The 17,204-nt window shown below is 34.2% G+C and overlaps 2 protein-coding genes and 1 non-coding gene across 3 annotated transcripts; 2 read left to right on the top strand and 1 right to left on the bottom strand.

Annotated features, from left to right (window-relative positions):
- cfap276 (cilia and flagella associated protein 276) lies at positions 1-4,174 on the top strand. Its single transcript, XM_007231918.4, has 5 exons — positions 1-149; positions 1,498-1,614; positions 1,731-1,843; positions 2,942-3,039; positions 3,114-4,174. The coding sequence occupies exons 1-5, from the start codon at positions 72-74 to the stop codon at positions 3,182-3,184; spliced, it is 477 nt and encodes a 158-aa protein (XP_007231980.1). The 5' UTR covers positions 1-71; the 3' UTR covers positions 3,185-4,174.
- Positions 4,175-5,367: 1,193 nt separating this feature from the next.
- On the bottom strand, positions 5,368-5,782 carry LOC125806263 (small Cajal body-specific RNA 2). The gene has a single exon (XR_007441549.1). It is a non-coding gene; the product is annotated as a small Cajal body-specific RNA 2 (non-coding RNA).
- Positions 5,783-7,500: 1,718 nt separating this feature from the next.
- zgc:195245 (uncharacterized protein LOC565483 homolog) lies at positions 7,501-16,678 on the top strand. Its single transcript, XM_007231917.4, has 5 exons — positions 7,501-8,695; positions 12,417-12,444; positions 13,361-13,505; positions 14,764-14,908; positions 16,242-16,678. Exons 1-5 carry the CDS (start codon positions 8,627-8,629, stop codon positions 16,347-16,349), a joined length of 495 nt encoding a protein of 164 aa, XP_007231979.1. The 5' UTR covers positions 7,501-8,626; the 3' UTR covers positions 16,350-16,678.
- The last annotated feature ends 526 nt before the right edge of the window (positions 16,679-17,204 follow it).

Genomic DNA, 17,204 nt, shown 5'->3' with positions numbered 1-17,204 from the left:
TTCGCACAACTCAGCAGATCCCTGAGGAGTAAACATTCCCACACAGTGCTGAGGAAGATTTCATATTAAACATGCCAGGAAACAGAGACCCGTACCAATTCCCCAGATACGAGAATGACCTTAACTTCACAGGGATTAAAGAGAGTCAGGTAAACGCGCTGTTCACTGCTTTATTAGAGTTAATAACAATATAACCTGCCTTCTGTTCCCTTAGCTGTTTAACCTACATTTCATAGGTTACAAATAACTTACTGTGTTTAACAATTTCTCAAGATGTACTTTAAATTAACACACTATTATACATAGAGATGAACATCAATATTCACCCTAAAATACTTTTTCTACATTTTCTACAGTTTTATCTGATGTAAGGGTGTTTCTTGCCATGTCTGCAGTGCTGTCTGGTTAAGCAGAATGATTCTTTAAACTAACCTAACCTAAGTAACCTAGATTAACTAGGTAGTTAACTAAATAACAACTTCTGTTGTCTTAAAGTTTTGAATATGATTTTTGAATCATTTTAACTCTTTTGGAACTTTATTATTAATTAGGCATTTCAATTATTAATTGATCTATTTTCATAAAACATCTAATCAAACTGTAAAATTCATCTTATGAATGAACTCTGTCTTTTTAACATAGACATGCACTTTTGGCAATTCTATGCTTGATATTATACACCTAAAACTTGAGGATTTCTATTCAAGCATTACATATAGAGGTTTCATGTTTGATAAGAAATGCTACTAAAAATACTAACTGCATTATTTAAAATAAGAAAATGAGCAACTATTAAAATAAAATGAATAAAAATGCCAAAATGCACTTCATTTTAAAATAAATTTTCCTGAATATAAATCAAACATTCCATGTACTCAAAACCTTCCACTTTGTTACGGTTGTCTAGATTTTCAAACATGCAAAATTGGGATAGATTCCTGTTACTGATATGAATTATTAAGTGGAGTGGAGAGTGAACAGGTAGCTTCTCCAAATGTCATGTAGAAGTCTCCATAGCTCCTATAGTTTTCAGATTGTATTTTTTTTTACTACAGAGAAAGAGGGTTTTGTATCCTTTACATTGTTTTATTTTCAATGGATTGATGGCATTTGCTGCATGTTCACCAATCAACAATATTAATTTTACTTAATATTTCTCATACTGTCTCTATAGTAAGCTAAGCTCAAGCTGTCTACTATAACTTTTAATTATATCACAGTAATTAAAATATGTTTTAGAAAATCAAAAATAATCTTTGAAACAGAAAAAGATTAACAAAAAAAGAAAACAATGAACCATTCTAAATGTATGCAGCTTCAGGTAAATTTTTCATCACATGGCAATTATTATTAAAATTGTCATGTATTCATGACATTTATTAGTATGAAAAATTTGATACATAGGAAAATATTAAATCATTTATTTGAAAGTTATGAGATGCTAAAAGGCACAGCATCCTGTTAATGACTTTTGTTTTATTTTTTGACCATCCACAGAAACCACCTTTTAAAAAGCCCACCCACCTTGCACAGAATGATGAACCCTGGAGTCGTCTAAACGATACAGCAACCTTCTCCAGCATGAGGCGAAGTGTCCTCCATCATGACGAGTTTGTAAGAGGATCTAGATAGCTAGCTTTTGGAAAAGTAACATGTATACATTAATATTATATAAGTACATCTGCAACAACAATTATGAGCTTTAACAACTTATGTTTTGTATCACCAAGGCACCAAAAGACAGCCTGGACCTTCATCTGAGGTCTGTCTATGATAACCATGCAGACCTTCTCCTAAACAAGAACCAGACTGTGCTCCAGAGAGAGACGCTGATGGACCGTAGGTGAGTGGAGGAGCAAGGCTGACCAAATAAAAAATAGCTTAAAAAAAACAAGTTTATTTTAGCCACAGAACTTGTTTTGGTACACAATAATATATTTAAAACAAAATCATGGTATTTTGAAAGCAGTGTTTGCTTTATCTTATATTTCTTTATCTTTGCTACATTATTTTTTATACAAAATCAGACAAACAATTGTATTTTTTTGTTTCTATTGAATGTATAAAACTGTTAACATTTATACTAAAAAATATTTCAAAGTATATTATTTTTAAGTAAATGAATTTAAATAAATTCTGTCACATTGCCAAGAATATCATAATTGCAAAAATACCCTAAAATATTTTTATATTGTTTTAGGCACATCTTTCCAGATATTAGCTATAGAATATTTGCTATTAATAATATCTAATCTGCAAAGTCGTGAATTAATACCAACTAGTTATATTATAGGACATTATATACCTAATGTAGCTTTAAGTGATATACACAGAATTTTATTCTACAATTTCATTTATACTAGTAAAAACTCCTTATTTTTTTTTACTAATAATTTCAGATATCTTCATTGTAATTGACTAGTAAAAAGTCCAGTTGTACATATCTATAAATTAATTGTTACAATTAGCAATGCTAATTCAATATACATTCTCCTCTTCTATAAGTAATGCATTGCAAATATGTGCACTTTAGAATTAAGGTTTTATCAGTCATATTATTATTGATAACTGGATCTTTTCCTTGTAAGAGTTTCTGTTTTAAAATGTAATTACAAATAAGAGTCAGTGAAATAGCATGTAAATCTAAATATGTGTAATCAAAATTACACTAACAAAACGCAGCCCAGATAGTATATCTAGTCAGATCGACTTCAGAGATCTGAAGATCTTTCATAATTCCCAATTGAAAAGCTCATAGTTGATCTTTAAAAGGAGAGATCCGTAGGCGCTTTTCCCAGTAAGAAACTGAGTACGGATCGCTGGTGTGATTTCAGGCTAAAAAGGCTTACCATTTAAATAATTGTGGCATCTTAAAGAAGTAGAAGATAAACCGTTTGCGTGATTAAGCATGTGTACTTTATTAATGTGGGTTTTATTTTAGGGGAAAACACAATGAATCAGATGAACCAGAGAAGGAGCCTTTGAGAGTTTGGGTAAATCCTCAGAAGGCTTCAATATTCAGCATTGAGGGCTCGATAGGTGAGAAACAGATTCAACCGAGCATTTTACACAACTTTAACAAACACACTTTAATAATCTGCTCTTACTTCCAGAGTCTCCCCACAAAGCGGCTACAAACCGAGGCTACTCCAGAAAACACGACGGTGGCTTTTACTCAGCATGAGAAACTAAAGCTACAGAAGTAACAGAGCAGATTATCACAATAGTATATAGCTGCAGCCCCGGAGACTGCAGTTTTAGGACCCCGCAGTTTCAGGACCGCAGTTCTAGGACCCTATGTTTTCGCGACACTGCCACCTAGCGAAATGAACGACTTACTACACGTTAAATAGTATCACTTTAGCTAACTACTTACAAATTTAAAGGCTTATTTCACCCAAATATTACCAATTCAGCTGACTACTTACACTTTTTAATGTTTATTTCATCAAAATATTAGATAGATACATGCAGCTTTTATATTGAAGATGGTGCAAACATAACCTAATTAGTTATATGCATCTTGAAAAGCAGACAGGATAATACAAATACTTTTACAAATGACTTATATGGTACATCAGTATTGATTAAATAAGTAATTAACGTTACACCAAAGACATTAGGCTAACGTTACTCTGATTTAATGTACTGAAACGTAGTGAACATATTCTTTGTCATCTTTTATATTTCAATCTATGTGCTAGGCAGAACTAATAACCATATCGCGCTATGCTTTCATTAAAAACATAACTTACAGGCTAATAGATGTTTTAAAGCAAGCTATCCTAGACTAACAAGTAATGTTAGGTGATTGTAATGCCTTTTAGGCTAACGTTAGATATACAGTCACAATATGTGTAGATTACATTGATATCCAATTCAAAACATCTGAATATTTTAATACATTAAATGTAGGTCACAATTTGATTCACATTCCGACTGTAATCCACCGTGTCCAAGACCACTTTGTTTTAGGTGGCAGTGTCGCGAAAACATAGGGTCCTAATACTGTGGGGTTCTAAAACCGCAGTCACCGAGGCTGCAGCTTTACCCTTCTCGGTTATCAGGGACAAACACTGCCATATAGCTACTACATATGTTTAAAATCAAATCTGACTACAACCTGCAATTTCTGAACTCAAAATAAACGGCACATACAAAATATGGATTTACTGTTTACTGGTTTATTTAAAGTCTTTAATCAGATTCAGAGTTTTTATTAAGCCAACACCTCAAAAGCTAGTTAGCTAGTTATATTTGAAGTGTAGACGCTATAACATCAGTTGGCTACTAGCCGGGTCATTGATTTTGATAAAGCTCATCACAGTGAATCAAGAGATCAAACTCATCTTATAATACCTCACTGCACCCATTCTGCCTTTCACTGAGAACTTCTTACTACTTTCTGTAATAATTACATTCCACAGTACTGTAATTTTACTTTCAGTAGTAAAATTACAGTATTACAGTATTTAGTAGCAAAATTACAGTAGTAGTAGTAAATTGTATAGTAAACTACTTTCAATACTTAAGTACAGAATTATATATACAAAATTAATACTTTTGTATTCATTTTCACCTCAATTTAGAGCTTGTACTTTTGTACTTTCTCAAGTCTGGGTCTCTGTATACATGTCTAGTTCAAACACAAATTGTGCTACTACTAAGCTTAAATTTAAATATTAATTTCCTATGGGAATTTATGCTAAGGCACAGTCTGTACTACTTCTGAGATTCACGTGTACAGATATAAGCAGGAGAATTAAAACGTACTTTAAAAACAGTCTTTGACTAATCGGAAAAAGGCTTATTTGTTAATGCCAAAGTAATTATAAATAGCCCTACTGTTGTAACCTTATTGGCTGATACAGTTTCAATGTACAAATTTAATTAAAATATCTGATAGCTAAACAGCTAACCTAGCAACCAATATAGAAAAAATCCGCCTCACTTGCTTGCCCAGGATAAAAATTAGAAGGAAAAATTAAAAGCGAGATCTAGCTAAGCTACCTAGCGTAACTAGCTGAGCTAACTGCTAGCTATCCGACTAACAATAAACAGCGATTCAAAATTTAGCTAGATAACCAACTGCGACCACACTGAAACTTGAAAATACTAAAGAAAAACTATTTAAACACTAGCTATTTAAGTGGCTTAACTTTACACCACAACAGAAAACAATTAAATAAGTTAACAAAGCGTCGTTAGCTGGCTAGCTAACTACCCAGGCAACACTGCACTCGTTTAGCTAGCATTAGCTAGCCAACAGGCTAACAAGCTAGCTAGCTACAGTAAGTCCCATAATAATCTCAGCCAAAAAGTCTCAGGAAGCTTCAGGAGCAGCCGGCCGCCGGTAGAAGTCTTGGTGAAGATCAGAATCGCCTCTATACTCACTGTGCGCTCAGGGAAGACTGGAGATAAACCCCAGATCCCGGCAGCACTAGTATATCTGATCAATTCATCATCTCTACCCACAGGCTCTACTGCGGGCGCCCTGAAGCTTTGGGCCGGAGAGCGCTCAACGCCACAGCGGGCTAGCGACCGGCTTCCTATCACCTCCGAGTCAGAGCAGGGCTCAACTCTGCCCAGATCAAATAAGATCACGGTGTAGATTTTAAACACTCACACACATGCTTTCACACAGCTTTCACACAACCATACACACGCACATTCACCCAGATCACTCTCGCACACAGCCGCTCACACTCACACTGAACTCACGTCCGGCTGGGCGGGTCTTTATACAGCACAGTGGTCTACAGCTACCCACAAACGTCACAGCGCCCCCACCGGCACAGCGGTACTTACAGCGGTAATTGTATTATTTTCAGAACATCTAAATAATTTTAAAACAAAAACTATATGTATGTATGTAACAGCCCATTACATACATTAAGACATTAGTTAATAAACAAAAAAAAACCTTATATACGTAAATACACATACCTGGTACATATTATACATATTATACATGTATAATAAATAAACGTACAGTTTTTTGATAAAATCATTTAAAAAAAGAGTTTAAATTTGATTAGTTGTATATGTAATGACAAAAAAAACTCTCAGGTTGTTGTAGGATACTCTAAAATTTGGAACAGATGACAGGGATCTGGATTTGTGTATATAACATTTACCCAGTAAGAAGCTCAGTTTTATATCTTGATGTATTTCATTGGATTTAGTATCATAGTTTTGGAACAATATCATCATATCATTTATAGCAGTAGGTTTGTGCAGAGACATACAAATTATGAAGGAGACATCTTCCAAAATAATGTAAAATAAAACAATAATAAAATAAATGTACATTATCCATAATAAGAAAAATCTGGTAACATGAAACAATTGTCATTGTTATTGTATAATTCGAACACTCAAAAAGACACTAGAAAAAATAGGTGAACCCTTTATATATATATATATATATATATATATATATATATATATATATATATATATATATATATATATATTTTTTTTTTTTTTTTTTTTTTCCCCCGCAAATAAATTATGTCGAAAACCACAAATAGAATCCAACTGAGCAAATAATGGTCCTTTCACAGTATTTTTATCAGGTCAAAATCAGGACTTAGACAGTGCCAATCTAATATGTGACATTTCTTTTGTTTTTTTGTAGATCTACTTGTGTGCTTAGGGTCACTGTCTTGCTGCATGATACACTCATGATTGAGCTCCAGTTAACAGACATATATTCTGGCACTCTCTTGTAGACTTGGGTGTAAAATCTTATACCATAAATATCCACTCATGTGAACAGCATTTTTAGTTTAATAAAAATATTAAATATTTAAATAGTGTTTCGATTTATCTGTCCACAGGCAATCCTTAAATAGGCCTCTGGCTTATCTATTATATCTCATGCAAACATTAGACAGGCAGCACTGTTTTATTTGGGGACTAGTTGCTTGCTCATGTCATGTAGTCTGTCTTTGTTCAGTATTTACCTATTAGGGCTAGGACAAGGTTTGAGTGTCTGCCACCAGATGGCGTGATCATTTGCTGTAAATCTGCAGATTAATCAGTTACTCTTTCTGGAAAGATGCATAAAGTTGCTTTTAATTCTTATATATATAATTCATATATGTTTTTCTAATTTCATTTTCTGCCTAACTGCAGTGTAAAAGGTGTTGTTACACAACTTTAAGTGCCCAGTGTGGGGTTAATCATGCTCAAATGTTTTACAAATAATTAGGAAAAGTTATCTTGTGCACAAATTTCATAAACAAAAGGTTCAATTTGACCTTAAGTTTGCCTTTTCTCAATATATCTCAAAATTATTATTACATTGTTGTTGTTTTTTTACCAGAAATGTATGCACTCCATGCATCCAATATTGGATTGAAATAATTTATGTTGGACATATAAAACTGCGTCTGGTTGATCATGTAAAATGAGAAAAAATAATAATTTTAGTTAGATCAAACAGCACTTGATTTAAAATGATTTATGCAGTTATCTGATTATTCAAAGTGTCTTACAATGGAGGTATAAATATCTGATTAAGAAATCTGGTAAAGAGAGCTGTATTTTATCTCAGTAATGGTATTTCTCAGTGTTTGTAAACTCTTAACCAGAATATTCTGGGATTTCTCAGTCTGTGCGTGAGTGAAAACAGCAGAAATAAGTGAGCAGTGTTTAACACACAAGATAAAGACCCAACCCTTTTGAAGCATCACTTAACCTGAATTTAAATAATAATTTCTAGCTGATGTATTTTGAAGTTCGGGTATTACATGTTTTGTTTAATCAGGTCTAATTCTGTGAGTTGATTGGCCAATTGTAAAGTAAAAATCGGATTATTGATCTACTTATGTAAACTCAGTTTTCCCGTAAGTTCATGTTTATGCACTAAATATGTTGTGCAGTACTAGTGCTCCTCATTTATCCTTTACAATGGCTGCAAATATTGACTCTTGTTTCTGTTTTATGTGCACAGTACTATTCATATACAGCTCTGGAAAGAAAAGGGACCACTTAAAAATGATAAGTTTCTTTGATTTTGCACCAGGAGTGAAGGCATAAAGTTATCCAAAAGCAGTGTGTAAGACTGGTGGAGGAGAACATGCCAAGATGCATGAAAACTGTTTAAAAAACAGGGTTATTCCACCAAATATTGATTCTGAACTCTATAAAACTTTATGATTATGAACTTGTTTTCTTTGCATTATTTGAGGTCTGAAAGCATGGCATCTTTTTTGTTATTTCAGTAATTTCTCATTTTCTGCAAATAAATGCTCTACATGACAAAATTTGTATTTGGAATTTGGGAGAAAACATGAAACTACAATGGTCTCTTAATTTTTTTCCAGAGCTGTATTTATTATGTAACTACAGCATCTTCTGCTGTCTAATCTTCATAATCTACACATGCCTCTGGTCTGTTGATGTCTGCCTATTTACCAGGGAGAATTAGAGGAGCTCAGGAGTTCAGGTGTCTTCTGTGTTGTCTTACTTCAGTTAAAAGCAGCATTGATGTCCAGAGCAATTAGCTAATCTTGCTCTCTGCGAGGCTGGGATTGCAGAGCAACCTAAGCTTGAATGGCGTAATGGGATTGCAGGGGATGTCTGCATCCATTGTTGATAGCCACGAAGGGACATCTCGATGTCTGCGGCCTCGCCGGCAAATACAATGCTGGACACAGCAAAGAAGCAAACTGCTGCATGTGTGGAGGTGAGTGTCTGGGGTTCCAGTGGAAGCTTGTCTTTTGGGGGGGCTTATAGGGTAGATACCTGTTTGGGGCCCAAATTTAAAGGAAGTGTGTCAGTCCTCAGAGAGGTTTTCAGTAGATTAAACCTTTTGTGTGGCTTCAGTTTGGGGACTGTCGCATTACAGTAAGAAACCTGTGATTATTTATTGATTCAAAAAATGATGCTAAAAAGAGATACTCATGCACCTCTTATACGTTTAATACTAAATTCATAGAATTTGAAATGTCACTTGCTGCCTGTCAGACCATGATGTTGACTACTCTTAAAAAATTCAAAACCTATTGTTAGTTTGACATGCATTATCATTTGTTGTTTTGCCTGTTTTTTATATTGTACTTATTTTTAAATATTAAAAAACTAAGTGGAGCATAATTGGTAAAATGCCTAGGCTGATTCAGTTTAATTTTCTTCACTAAAATCAGCTTAATTTTCTTCACTAAAATACATTGTACAACCAGACAGGTTAAGCTAGTTGAGGGAGCTTAAAAACGCTCTTATGATAATATTTAATTTTGACATCAAATTAGGGATGAACGTATAGAAACAGGGAAAATAGCATTTTTTTGCACCACATCAAACTCTGTTTTCTATAGAGATTGGAGGGAGCACTGCACAGATGGATTCTGGGAGTGGTAGAGGTGTGAACAAGGCAAGGTGAATGGCAAAAAGGTGTGATTTTTCCAACACTTCAACCGTTAGTGAAAGTGATGAACTATTAACACGTCTTTCATCATTTTAATTCATGTTTAAATGAACTATTTACAGGATGAAGCCACAGAAAAGTAATCACAGCTATCTTCCAAAGTTCATGCATGACAGTATGAGCAAATATACCACCCAAACTCTCAGAAACAGTGGGAAGTACTCTTCCAATTATAAAATTATACAATATACAATTAGGAAATCTTTGTTTTTATAGGCAGTAGATAAAAATAACCAGTGGTTCAGTGTCTGACACAGCCTTTGAGTACAACTCTCAACTAACATACATACACTCCCTTGTGAAAAGGAAGTATACTTAAGTGCATTAAAAGTGTGTTCAAATTAGGTAAAGAATACTAAAAGTGCTTTAAATTATACATTGTTTTGCTAGAAAACATATGTAGTGGCATTACATATTGCTTAAAGTGCACTTTAGTGTAGTTTTTTTTCCAGTGTCATTAAGGTGTACGCAATATGTGCATCAATACACAAAGGAGGAAAAACAAAAAAATAAAAAACATAAAAATGTGTTTAAAAACACATACTTAAGTCTACTTAAGTTTGCAGAAGTTGTACGGTAAAACACTTAAATGCACAACTTTTTGCACAGCTTTTATGTTGCATTTAATTATATCTTAGTTACAATTGAAATATATTTAAGTTGCCATAAGTTGTTTCAAAATAGTACATTTAGTATTTATTTAGGTACGTATTAGATAGATAGATAGATAGATAGATAGATAGATAGATAGATAGATAGATAGATAGATAGATAGATAGATAGATAGATAGATAGATAGATACTTTATTTATCCCAGAGGGAAATTAATGCTAAAAGTATGTACCTTTTCATGTTAAGTATACTTAAAAATATATACTTAGATGCATCTATCCAAGTATCTATAATTTTATTGTTGCTTTGCTGCAGTGTGAATATTTTATTCATGAATGTGTTTTGGTAAACAAACGAGTGCTAAGGCTAGCTCAGCTAATGTTACTATCCTAGCCCTGTATTACTTGTACCTATTAGGCTGTTTTTAAGACATTATTTAGTATAAACTATTTTGTCCTTTTTTACTTATTTCAGTACTTTTTTGACATTTTCAGTCAAATATTTTTGGTTGTCAAAAAATCAGTACACTTAACTTTCCAGTGTGGGTGATGATGAAACTGGAGCTCAGATGGCTGGATTAGGGCTTTATTTATGTACTGTAAGCTCTAAATAAGGTCATACCTGCTGTGACTGGACTCTCTAGATCTACTAAGAGTCAAAAGGCACAAAGGTCAGAGTACTATTTTAGTCCTTTAGACCCAAAACCTGCTCATTTCTGCTCTCTGCTTAATGGAAACGCTAACGTCAATAGTGTGCTCAGATGTGAGACGTTCAATAAGCTGTGTTTGCTGTCGCAATTAGCATAAGAAATGTGTCTAACTGTAGCTAAAGTCTTAAGGTTGAGGGCGTTTATTAGGAAAGCGGGTGTGGGAGTGGATGATGGGAGTTGGGGGTGAGGGTAAATAGGGTGATTCTCTATTCCCAGTGGTCCCACTCTTTTATCCAGGGCCCAGATGTTAGCTTGTGCCAAACTGAGAAACCAAATTTGAAAGCTGTCGCTTTGTTGTAGATGTTCGCCATGTCTGAAAAGTTGATTGATGTGAGAACTTAAACGAAAGAGTGACAAATATTGAGTGATGGTGTGTAGCTTAGAATTAAAGAAGGCGGATCTGCTTTCATTTAATTTTAAGCACTTAGATATAATGCATTTAAATTCACTTGTACAAGCATATACAGCTCTGGAAAAAATTAAGAGACCACTTCAGTGTCTGAATCAGTTTATCTGATTTAGCTATTTATAGGTATATGTTTGAGTAAATTCCAAATACAAATATTGCCATTTAAAACATTTATATGCAGAAAATGAGAAATGGCTAAAATAACAAAAAAGATGCAGAACTTTCAGACCTCAAATAATACAAAGAAAACATGTTCATATTCATAAAGTTCTTAAGAGTTCAGAAATCAATATTTGATGGAACAACCCTGGTTTAAATCAAAGTTTTCATGCATGTTGGCATGCTCTCCTTCACCAGTCTTGCACACTGCTTTTGGATAACTTTATGCCACTCCTGGTGCAAAAATTCAAACAGTTCAGCTTGGTTTAATGGCTTGATTATATTCCAGAGGTTTTCAATTTGGTAAAAAAAAAAAGCTCATAATTTTTAAGTGGTCTCTTAATTTTTTCCAGAGCTGTACAAATGAATTTTAGAAGTTTTCTGGCTTGGTTTTGTACTAATGGTGAAATAATATACTCAATATTGTTCTGATTGTATCGTTTTGACCCCATCGAAATGTATCAATGCGTGATGTCAGATATTAATATTTTTTTGGGAAACAAAGACGTTTCCTAAAACTCGCCCCCAATTTGACTTAATAAAGTTAGTGTTTTATTACTCCACATGGTGCCATTAATCAAATGAATAGGGTAAACCTGTGGTATATATATATATATAATATATATATATATATATATATATATATATATATATATATATATATATATATATATATATGGTATAAGAATATTGGTGGTAAAATACTGTAAAAGTATCCTCTTTAGTAACACAGATGCAGTGAGTTGTCGTAAAAACACTGCTAAGTGATATATCAAGTGTCACAGAATCATAGTATTGTCATATTGTTGTTATGGTAGGAAACATATCATGATAGTATCATATCATGGGATTCCCTGTGAATCTAATGTGAGTTAATCGGGCAGATGTTTAATTTCATTTCAGTTTTGGACAAAATGTTTATTTCAGTGCATCCCTAACAATAAATGATGAGATACAATTAAAACATGCTTTTTCTTAACATAACAGATAATGATATACTTCTTAATGTGTATTAAGAGTGAAGTAACAATCCTGTCTCTCTCTCTTTCTTTCTGTATTTTTCTTCTTTCTTTTCTTCTTCTCTTTATAAGCGACCTGGCTTTAGACATCACAAAAAAGGTACGGCCACTTATTATTTTCTAACACTAGTATATATACATTATTAATATAATACACTGGAGTATTGTAGTACTGTTATATGTAGTGTTTTATGGTAAAAAAACAAACAAACATGTGTTGTGAAATACTGACACCTATTGATCAGTTTTACCATTAAACCCAGGTGTGTGGATCTGAATTCTTTAAGGTGGATTGGGCCCTCCTGTTCTAGATCAACAGTATTCAGTTCCAGGCCTGAGGGAATGATGTACAACATAGTGTTCTCCATTCAAACACACCTGCTAAAATTGTAGATGAAAAACTGTAGATGAGCTGAATTAGGTACATTTTAGCTGGGAATTCAAGCTGTTCTGGATATCGGCCTTCAAATGCAACATGGTGCGCCAATTAAGCATTTCTGTTTGCTGCCAAGCATTTCCGTGTGCTCTGGCATTTGAAGGATACACTATATGGACAAAAGTATTGAGACTCCTACAGGAGTCCTATTATAAACCCATATGCATTAGTGTGTAGTTGGTCCCCCTTTGCTCTAACAGCAGGTTTGGAGCTCTGCTATTATTGAGTCTGCAAAGTATTGGAGGACTATGGTCCTCAGTACTTTGAGTTACTGTGGTTCCTACACGTTGTGCCATTCTATTTTAGTACCATGCTGGAGTTGGAGTGGAGTGAGCTCTTTAGAATCATCCATTTTTTCACTTATGTTTGTAAAGGCAATAATGCATGGCTAGGTGTTGGATTTAATATGCCTGTGTCGATTAGACTGAATAAAGAACATTGAGTGTCTTCAAAGTAGACCTCCCAAAGTGTTAGCAGTGTAAGTATTTACTGTACATCCTATTTTTAAGATGGCACTCTTGGGAGAGTTGTATATGCAGTAATAAACAGACCGAATGTGTTTATGTCTCTTTTCCTGTAGAGAGCTATGTGTGCCACCCACCTCTGTCCCGGCAGAGCACAGAGGGCAGCGAGGAGGGCACTCCGGTCCGCAAACTAAACGGCTCCCCCATCGAGTGTCCCAGCCACCAGAACCTCCACAAAGAGCTGCTGCTCAGCCATAAGAGGTGATCAGCACCAACACTGTAATTACAACATCAGTGATCTATCATTTTGGATAAAAAATATATAAATAATTACAGACAGCTCAGTATTAATTATCTGCCTGTGCATTGTTGTTGTTCAGTCTTTCTTCACCGTGATAATCAGCAGTGCTGGAAGTGGAACAAAAGGCACTCAGGTGTTCACATTACATCACATTGCATTTAGCGGATGCTTTTATTTAAAGCGACTTACAAATAATTAGGTACATAAGCAATAGGGGACAGGGCCTTGACAGGTCCTAAAGGAGGCCAATGGGTAATAGTGGGATAGAAAAGGAAAATATGGGGAGTAGAAAATGAGGTTAGAAGTAGTTGGTTTGTTAGGGTTTTTTGGAAAGTAAGTGCTCTTTGAAGAGCCCTGTCTTCAGGAGTTTCTGAAATGTAGTGATGCTCCTGCTCTGTAGAGGAAGGTAGTTTGTTCCACTATTGGAGAACTATGAAGTAGAACAGTCTGAATTGCTTGATATTACAAGTGATTTTTTTTGTTAAGACTGGATTTGGATCTTGCCCATTGACATTCATACATCTACTGTAAGTGATGTGTATCCATCTATAATGTGAACAAATCTGCACACATTGATAAAACACATTTAATCCCATGAAATTTCAGATATTCTACATAGTTTTGTTTATAAACTGATGACTAGTGAGTAGTCCTGGTACATTTATGGCAATATACAGCTCCACTTCAGTTTCTGTATCAGTTTATCTGATTTTGCTATTTATAAGTATATGTTTAAGTAAAATGAACATTGTTGTTTTATTCTATAAACTACAGACATAATTTCTCCCAAATTCCAAATAAAAATATTGTCATTTAGAGCATTTATTTGCAGAAAATGAGAAATGGCTGAAATAACAAAAAAGATGCAGAGCTTTCAGACCTCAAATAATGCAAAGAAAACAAGTTCATATTCATAAAGTTGTAAGAGTTCAGAAATCAATATTTGGTGAAATAACCCTGGTTTTTAATCACAGTTTTCATGCATCTTGGCATGTTCTCCTCCACCAGTCTTACACACTGCTTTTGGATAACTTTATGCCACTCCTGGTGCAAAAATTCAAGTTGTTCAGCTTGGTTTGATGGTTTGTGATCATCCATCTTCCTCTTGATTATATTAGAAAAACTCATAATTTTTAAGTAGTCTCTTATTTTTTTCAAGAGCTGTATAATTCTTCAGAACATGTGTATCTATATAATATCAGAATATGTTTTTTGTAGGGGTCTGTTGCTGGAGGAGAAGCCAGAGCTGCAGAGAGTCCTGGAGCAGCGCAGGTTGGAGCAGCACCGAGAGCAGGAGCTTGCCCTCCGACCCCCATCTGACCTGGAGCAGGAGCTTCGCAAGAGGCAGCAGAGACTGCAGGAGGTACAACTTCATACTACTACAAAATTAAACACACAACAACCAATAATCTGTTCAAATCTCACTAAAAGCTTCATCTTGTGGACAGCTGTACACATGCATTTCTTGACAAGTGAAAGTCAAAGAAGCAGGTGCACTAATGTGGTAGAGTAATTTTATGATTTTACTCAAATTTGACACAAATTGTTACACAGTTCTGATTAAATGTCTGTGCACACACCAAAAAAATAAACATAGAACAATAGCTGAATATACAGTTCTGGAAAAAAATAAGAGACCACTTCAATTTCTAGATCAGTTTATCTGATTTTGCTGTTTATAGGTATATGTTTCAGTAAAATGAACATTGTTGTTTTATTGTGTAAACTATGGACAACATTTCTCCCAAATTCCAAATAAAAATATTGTGATTTAGAGCATTTATTTGACAAAAATGAGAAATGGCTGAAATAACAAAATTATGCAGAGCTTTCAGACCTCAAATAATACAAAGAAATCAAGTTCATATTCATAAAGTTTTAAATCAAAATTTGTTTTTTTAATCACAGTTTTTTATGCATCTTGGCATGTTCTTCTCAACCAGTCTTACACACTGTTTTTGGATTTTGCTTGTTACTATCCATCTTCCTCCTGATTATATTCCATAGGTTTTCAATTTAGTAAAATCAAAGAAACTCATTATTTAAAAATTGTCTCTTATTTTCTTTCCAGAGCTGTATAATTGTAAATCATATTTATTATTTTTAATACATTTGCTGATGATTACCTTAAATTTATATTTCTTTAGTGATTAAATTATTACAAGTGGTAATCATTTTAAGTTTTAAATCTAGTATTTAATAAATACTTTTGATAATCCATTTGATTTAAAGGGTTGCTATGACATAAAACAGAGGTTTCCTGTTACCAAAGTAAATTGTTTTGCAATATTATGGACAGACATGCATACTGTGTGTGTGTTTTTTTTTTTTTTTAAGAAAATATTGAAGTAGTAGGATTTATATTAATTGTTTAATCATTAGGGTATTTATTTTATTAGTCATGCAAAGAACGCTTTAGGATAGTCTATGAAATAGTTGTTAGATTAATCGACAAATTGAAAAAAGTAGATGAGTTTTCAGATTGCAAAATAATTATTAGATGAATTGATAAAAAATAATTGATAGGTCAGGCCCTATTCTTTACACTAATTTAATGAACCACTGTAACCTATTTAAACTATTATAATGTTACTGAATCTGACAGCACTCTGACAGATTTGTGTTAGCTTTTATTCACACTCTGACACTGTTTGAAATGCTGGTACGCTTGTTATTGCTGTTTTCTGTTTTCACAGTACGAAATGGAGGAGATAAAACGTCGAGAAGGTCAGGAGAACGTCCCTGAGTTTGTGCGGGTCAAGGAAAAACTGCGGCACATACAAATGTCTGAGCAGAACGACTGAAAGGACAACACGGCAGAGTTGTGAACTTTCTCTGGACGTTTATTCCGAGCTGTGAATAAGTGTATTAACAGCCAGGCTTCTCTCTGTATTAATTATAAATCTGTGTATAGATTTAGATCACATATACAAGCTAAGATACAGGCTAAGAATACACTGTAGATTACTTGTGTAGGCTGTGACGAGAGATCTGGTGTTGCCCACATTAGTCATGTAGCTTTATTAAATCCAAGAATTATAATTGAATGTAGCTTATAAAATAGTAATGTAGCATATTTTTTCTATTTTCTCTTTTTTACTTAAAAAATAAAAATAAAAACTTTTGAACATTGCGTGTGTGTTCCTTTTTTTAAAAAATGCAGAAAGCAGGTATTATTATTCCTATATTCATATAATTCATGCTGTATGGAAATATTGTCACTGTCATTAAAAAATATGTCTGTGCTGTTGTTGTCTGTGTTGTTAAGTGTCTGTGCTGTTAATGTCTGTGTTGCTGGTGTCTGTGCTGCTAAGTCTCTGTGCGGATTATGTCTGTGGTGCTGAGTGTCTGTGCTGCTGAGTATCTGTGCTGATGTTGACCGTGCTGCTGAGTGTCTGTGCTGTTGGTGGCTGTGTTGTTAAGCGTCTGTGTTGTTAATGTCTGTGTTGCTGATGTCTGTGCTGCTGAGTCTCTGTGCTGATATTGTCTGTGGCGCTGAGTGTCTGTGCTGCTGAGTATCTGTGCTGATGTTGACTGTGCTGCTGAGTGTCTGTGCTGTTGGTGGCTGTGGTGTTAAGTGTCTGTGCTAAGGTTGACCGTGCTGCTAAGTGTGTGCTGTTGACTGTGGTGTTGAGTGTCTGTGCTGTTGTTGACTGTGG

This window comes from Astyanax mexicanus, chromosome 12 (assembly GCF_023375975.1).
Source record: "Astyanax mexicanus isolate ESR-SI-001 chromosome 12, AstMex3_surface, whole genome shotgun sequence".
Taxonomy (NCBI): Eukaryota; Metazoa; Chordata; class Actinopteri; order Characiformes; family Acestrorhamphidae; genus Astyanax; species Astyanax mexicanus.
Note: the sequence above shows the minus strand (reverse complement) of the source record. Positions and strands in the feature narration are given on the sequence as shown.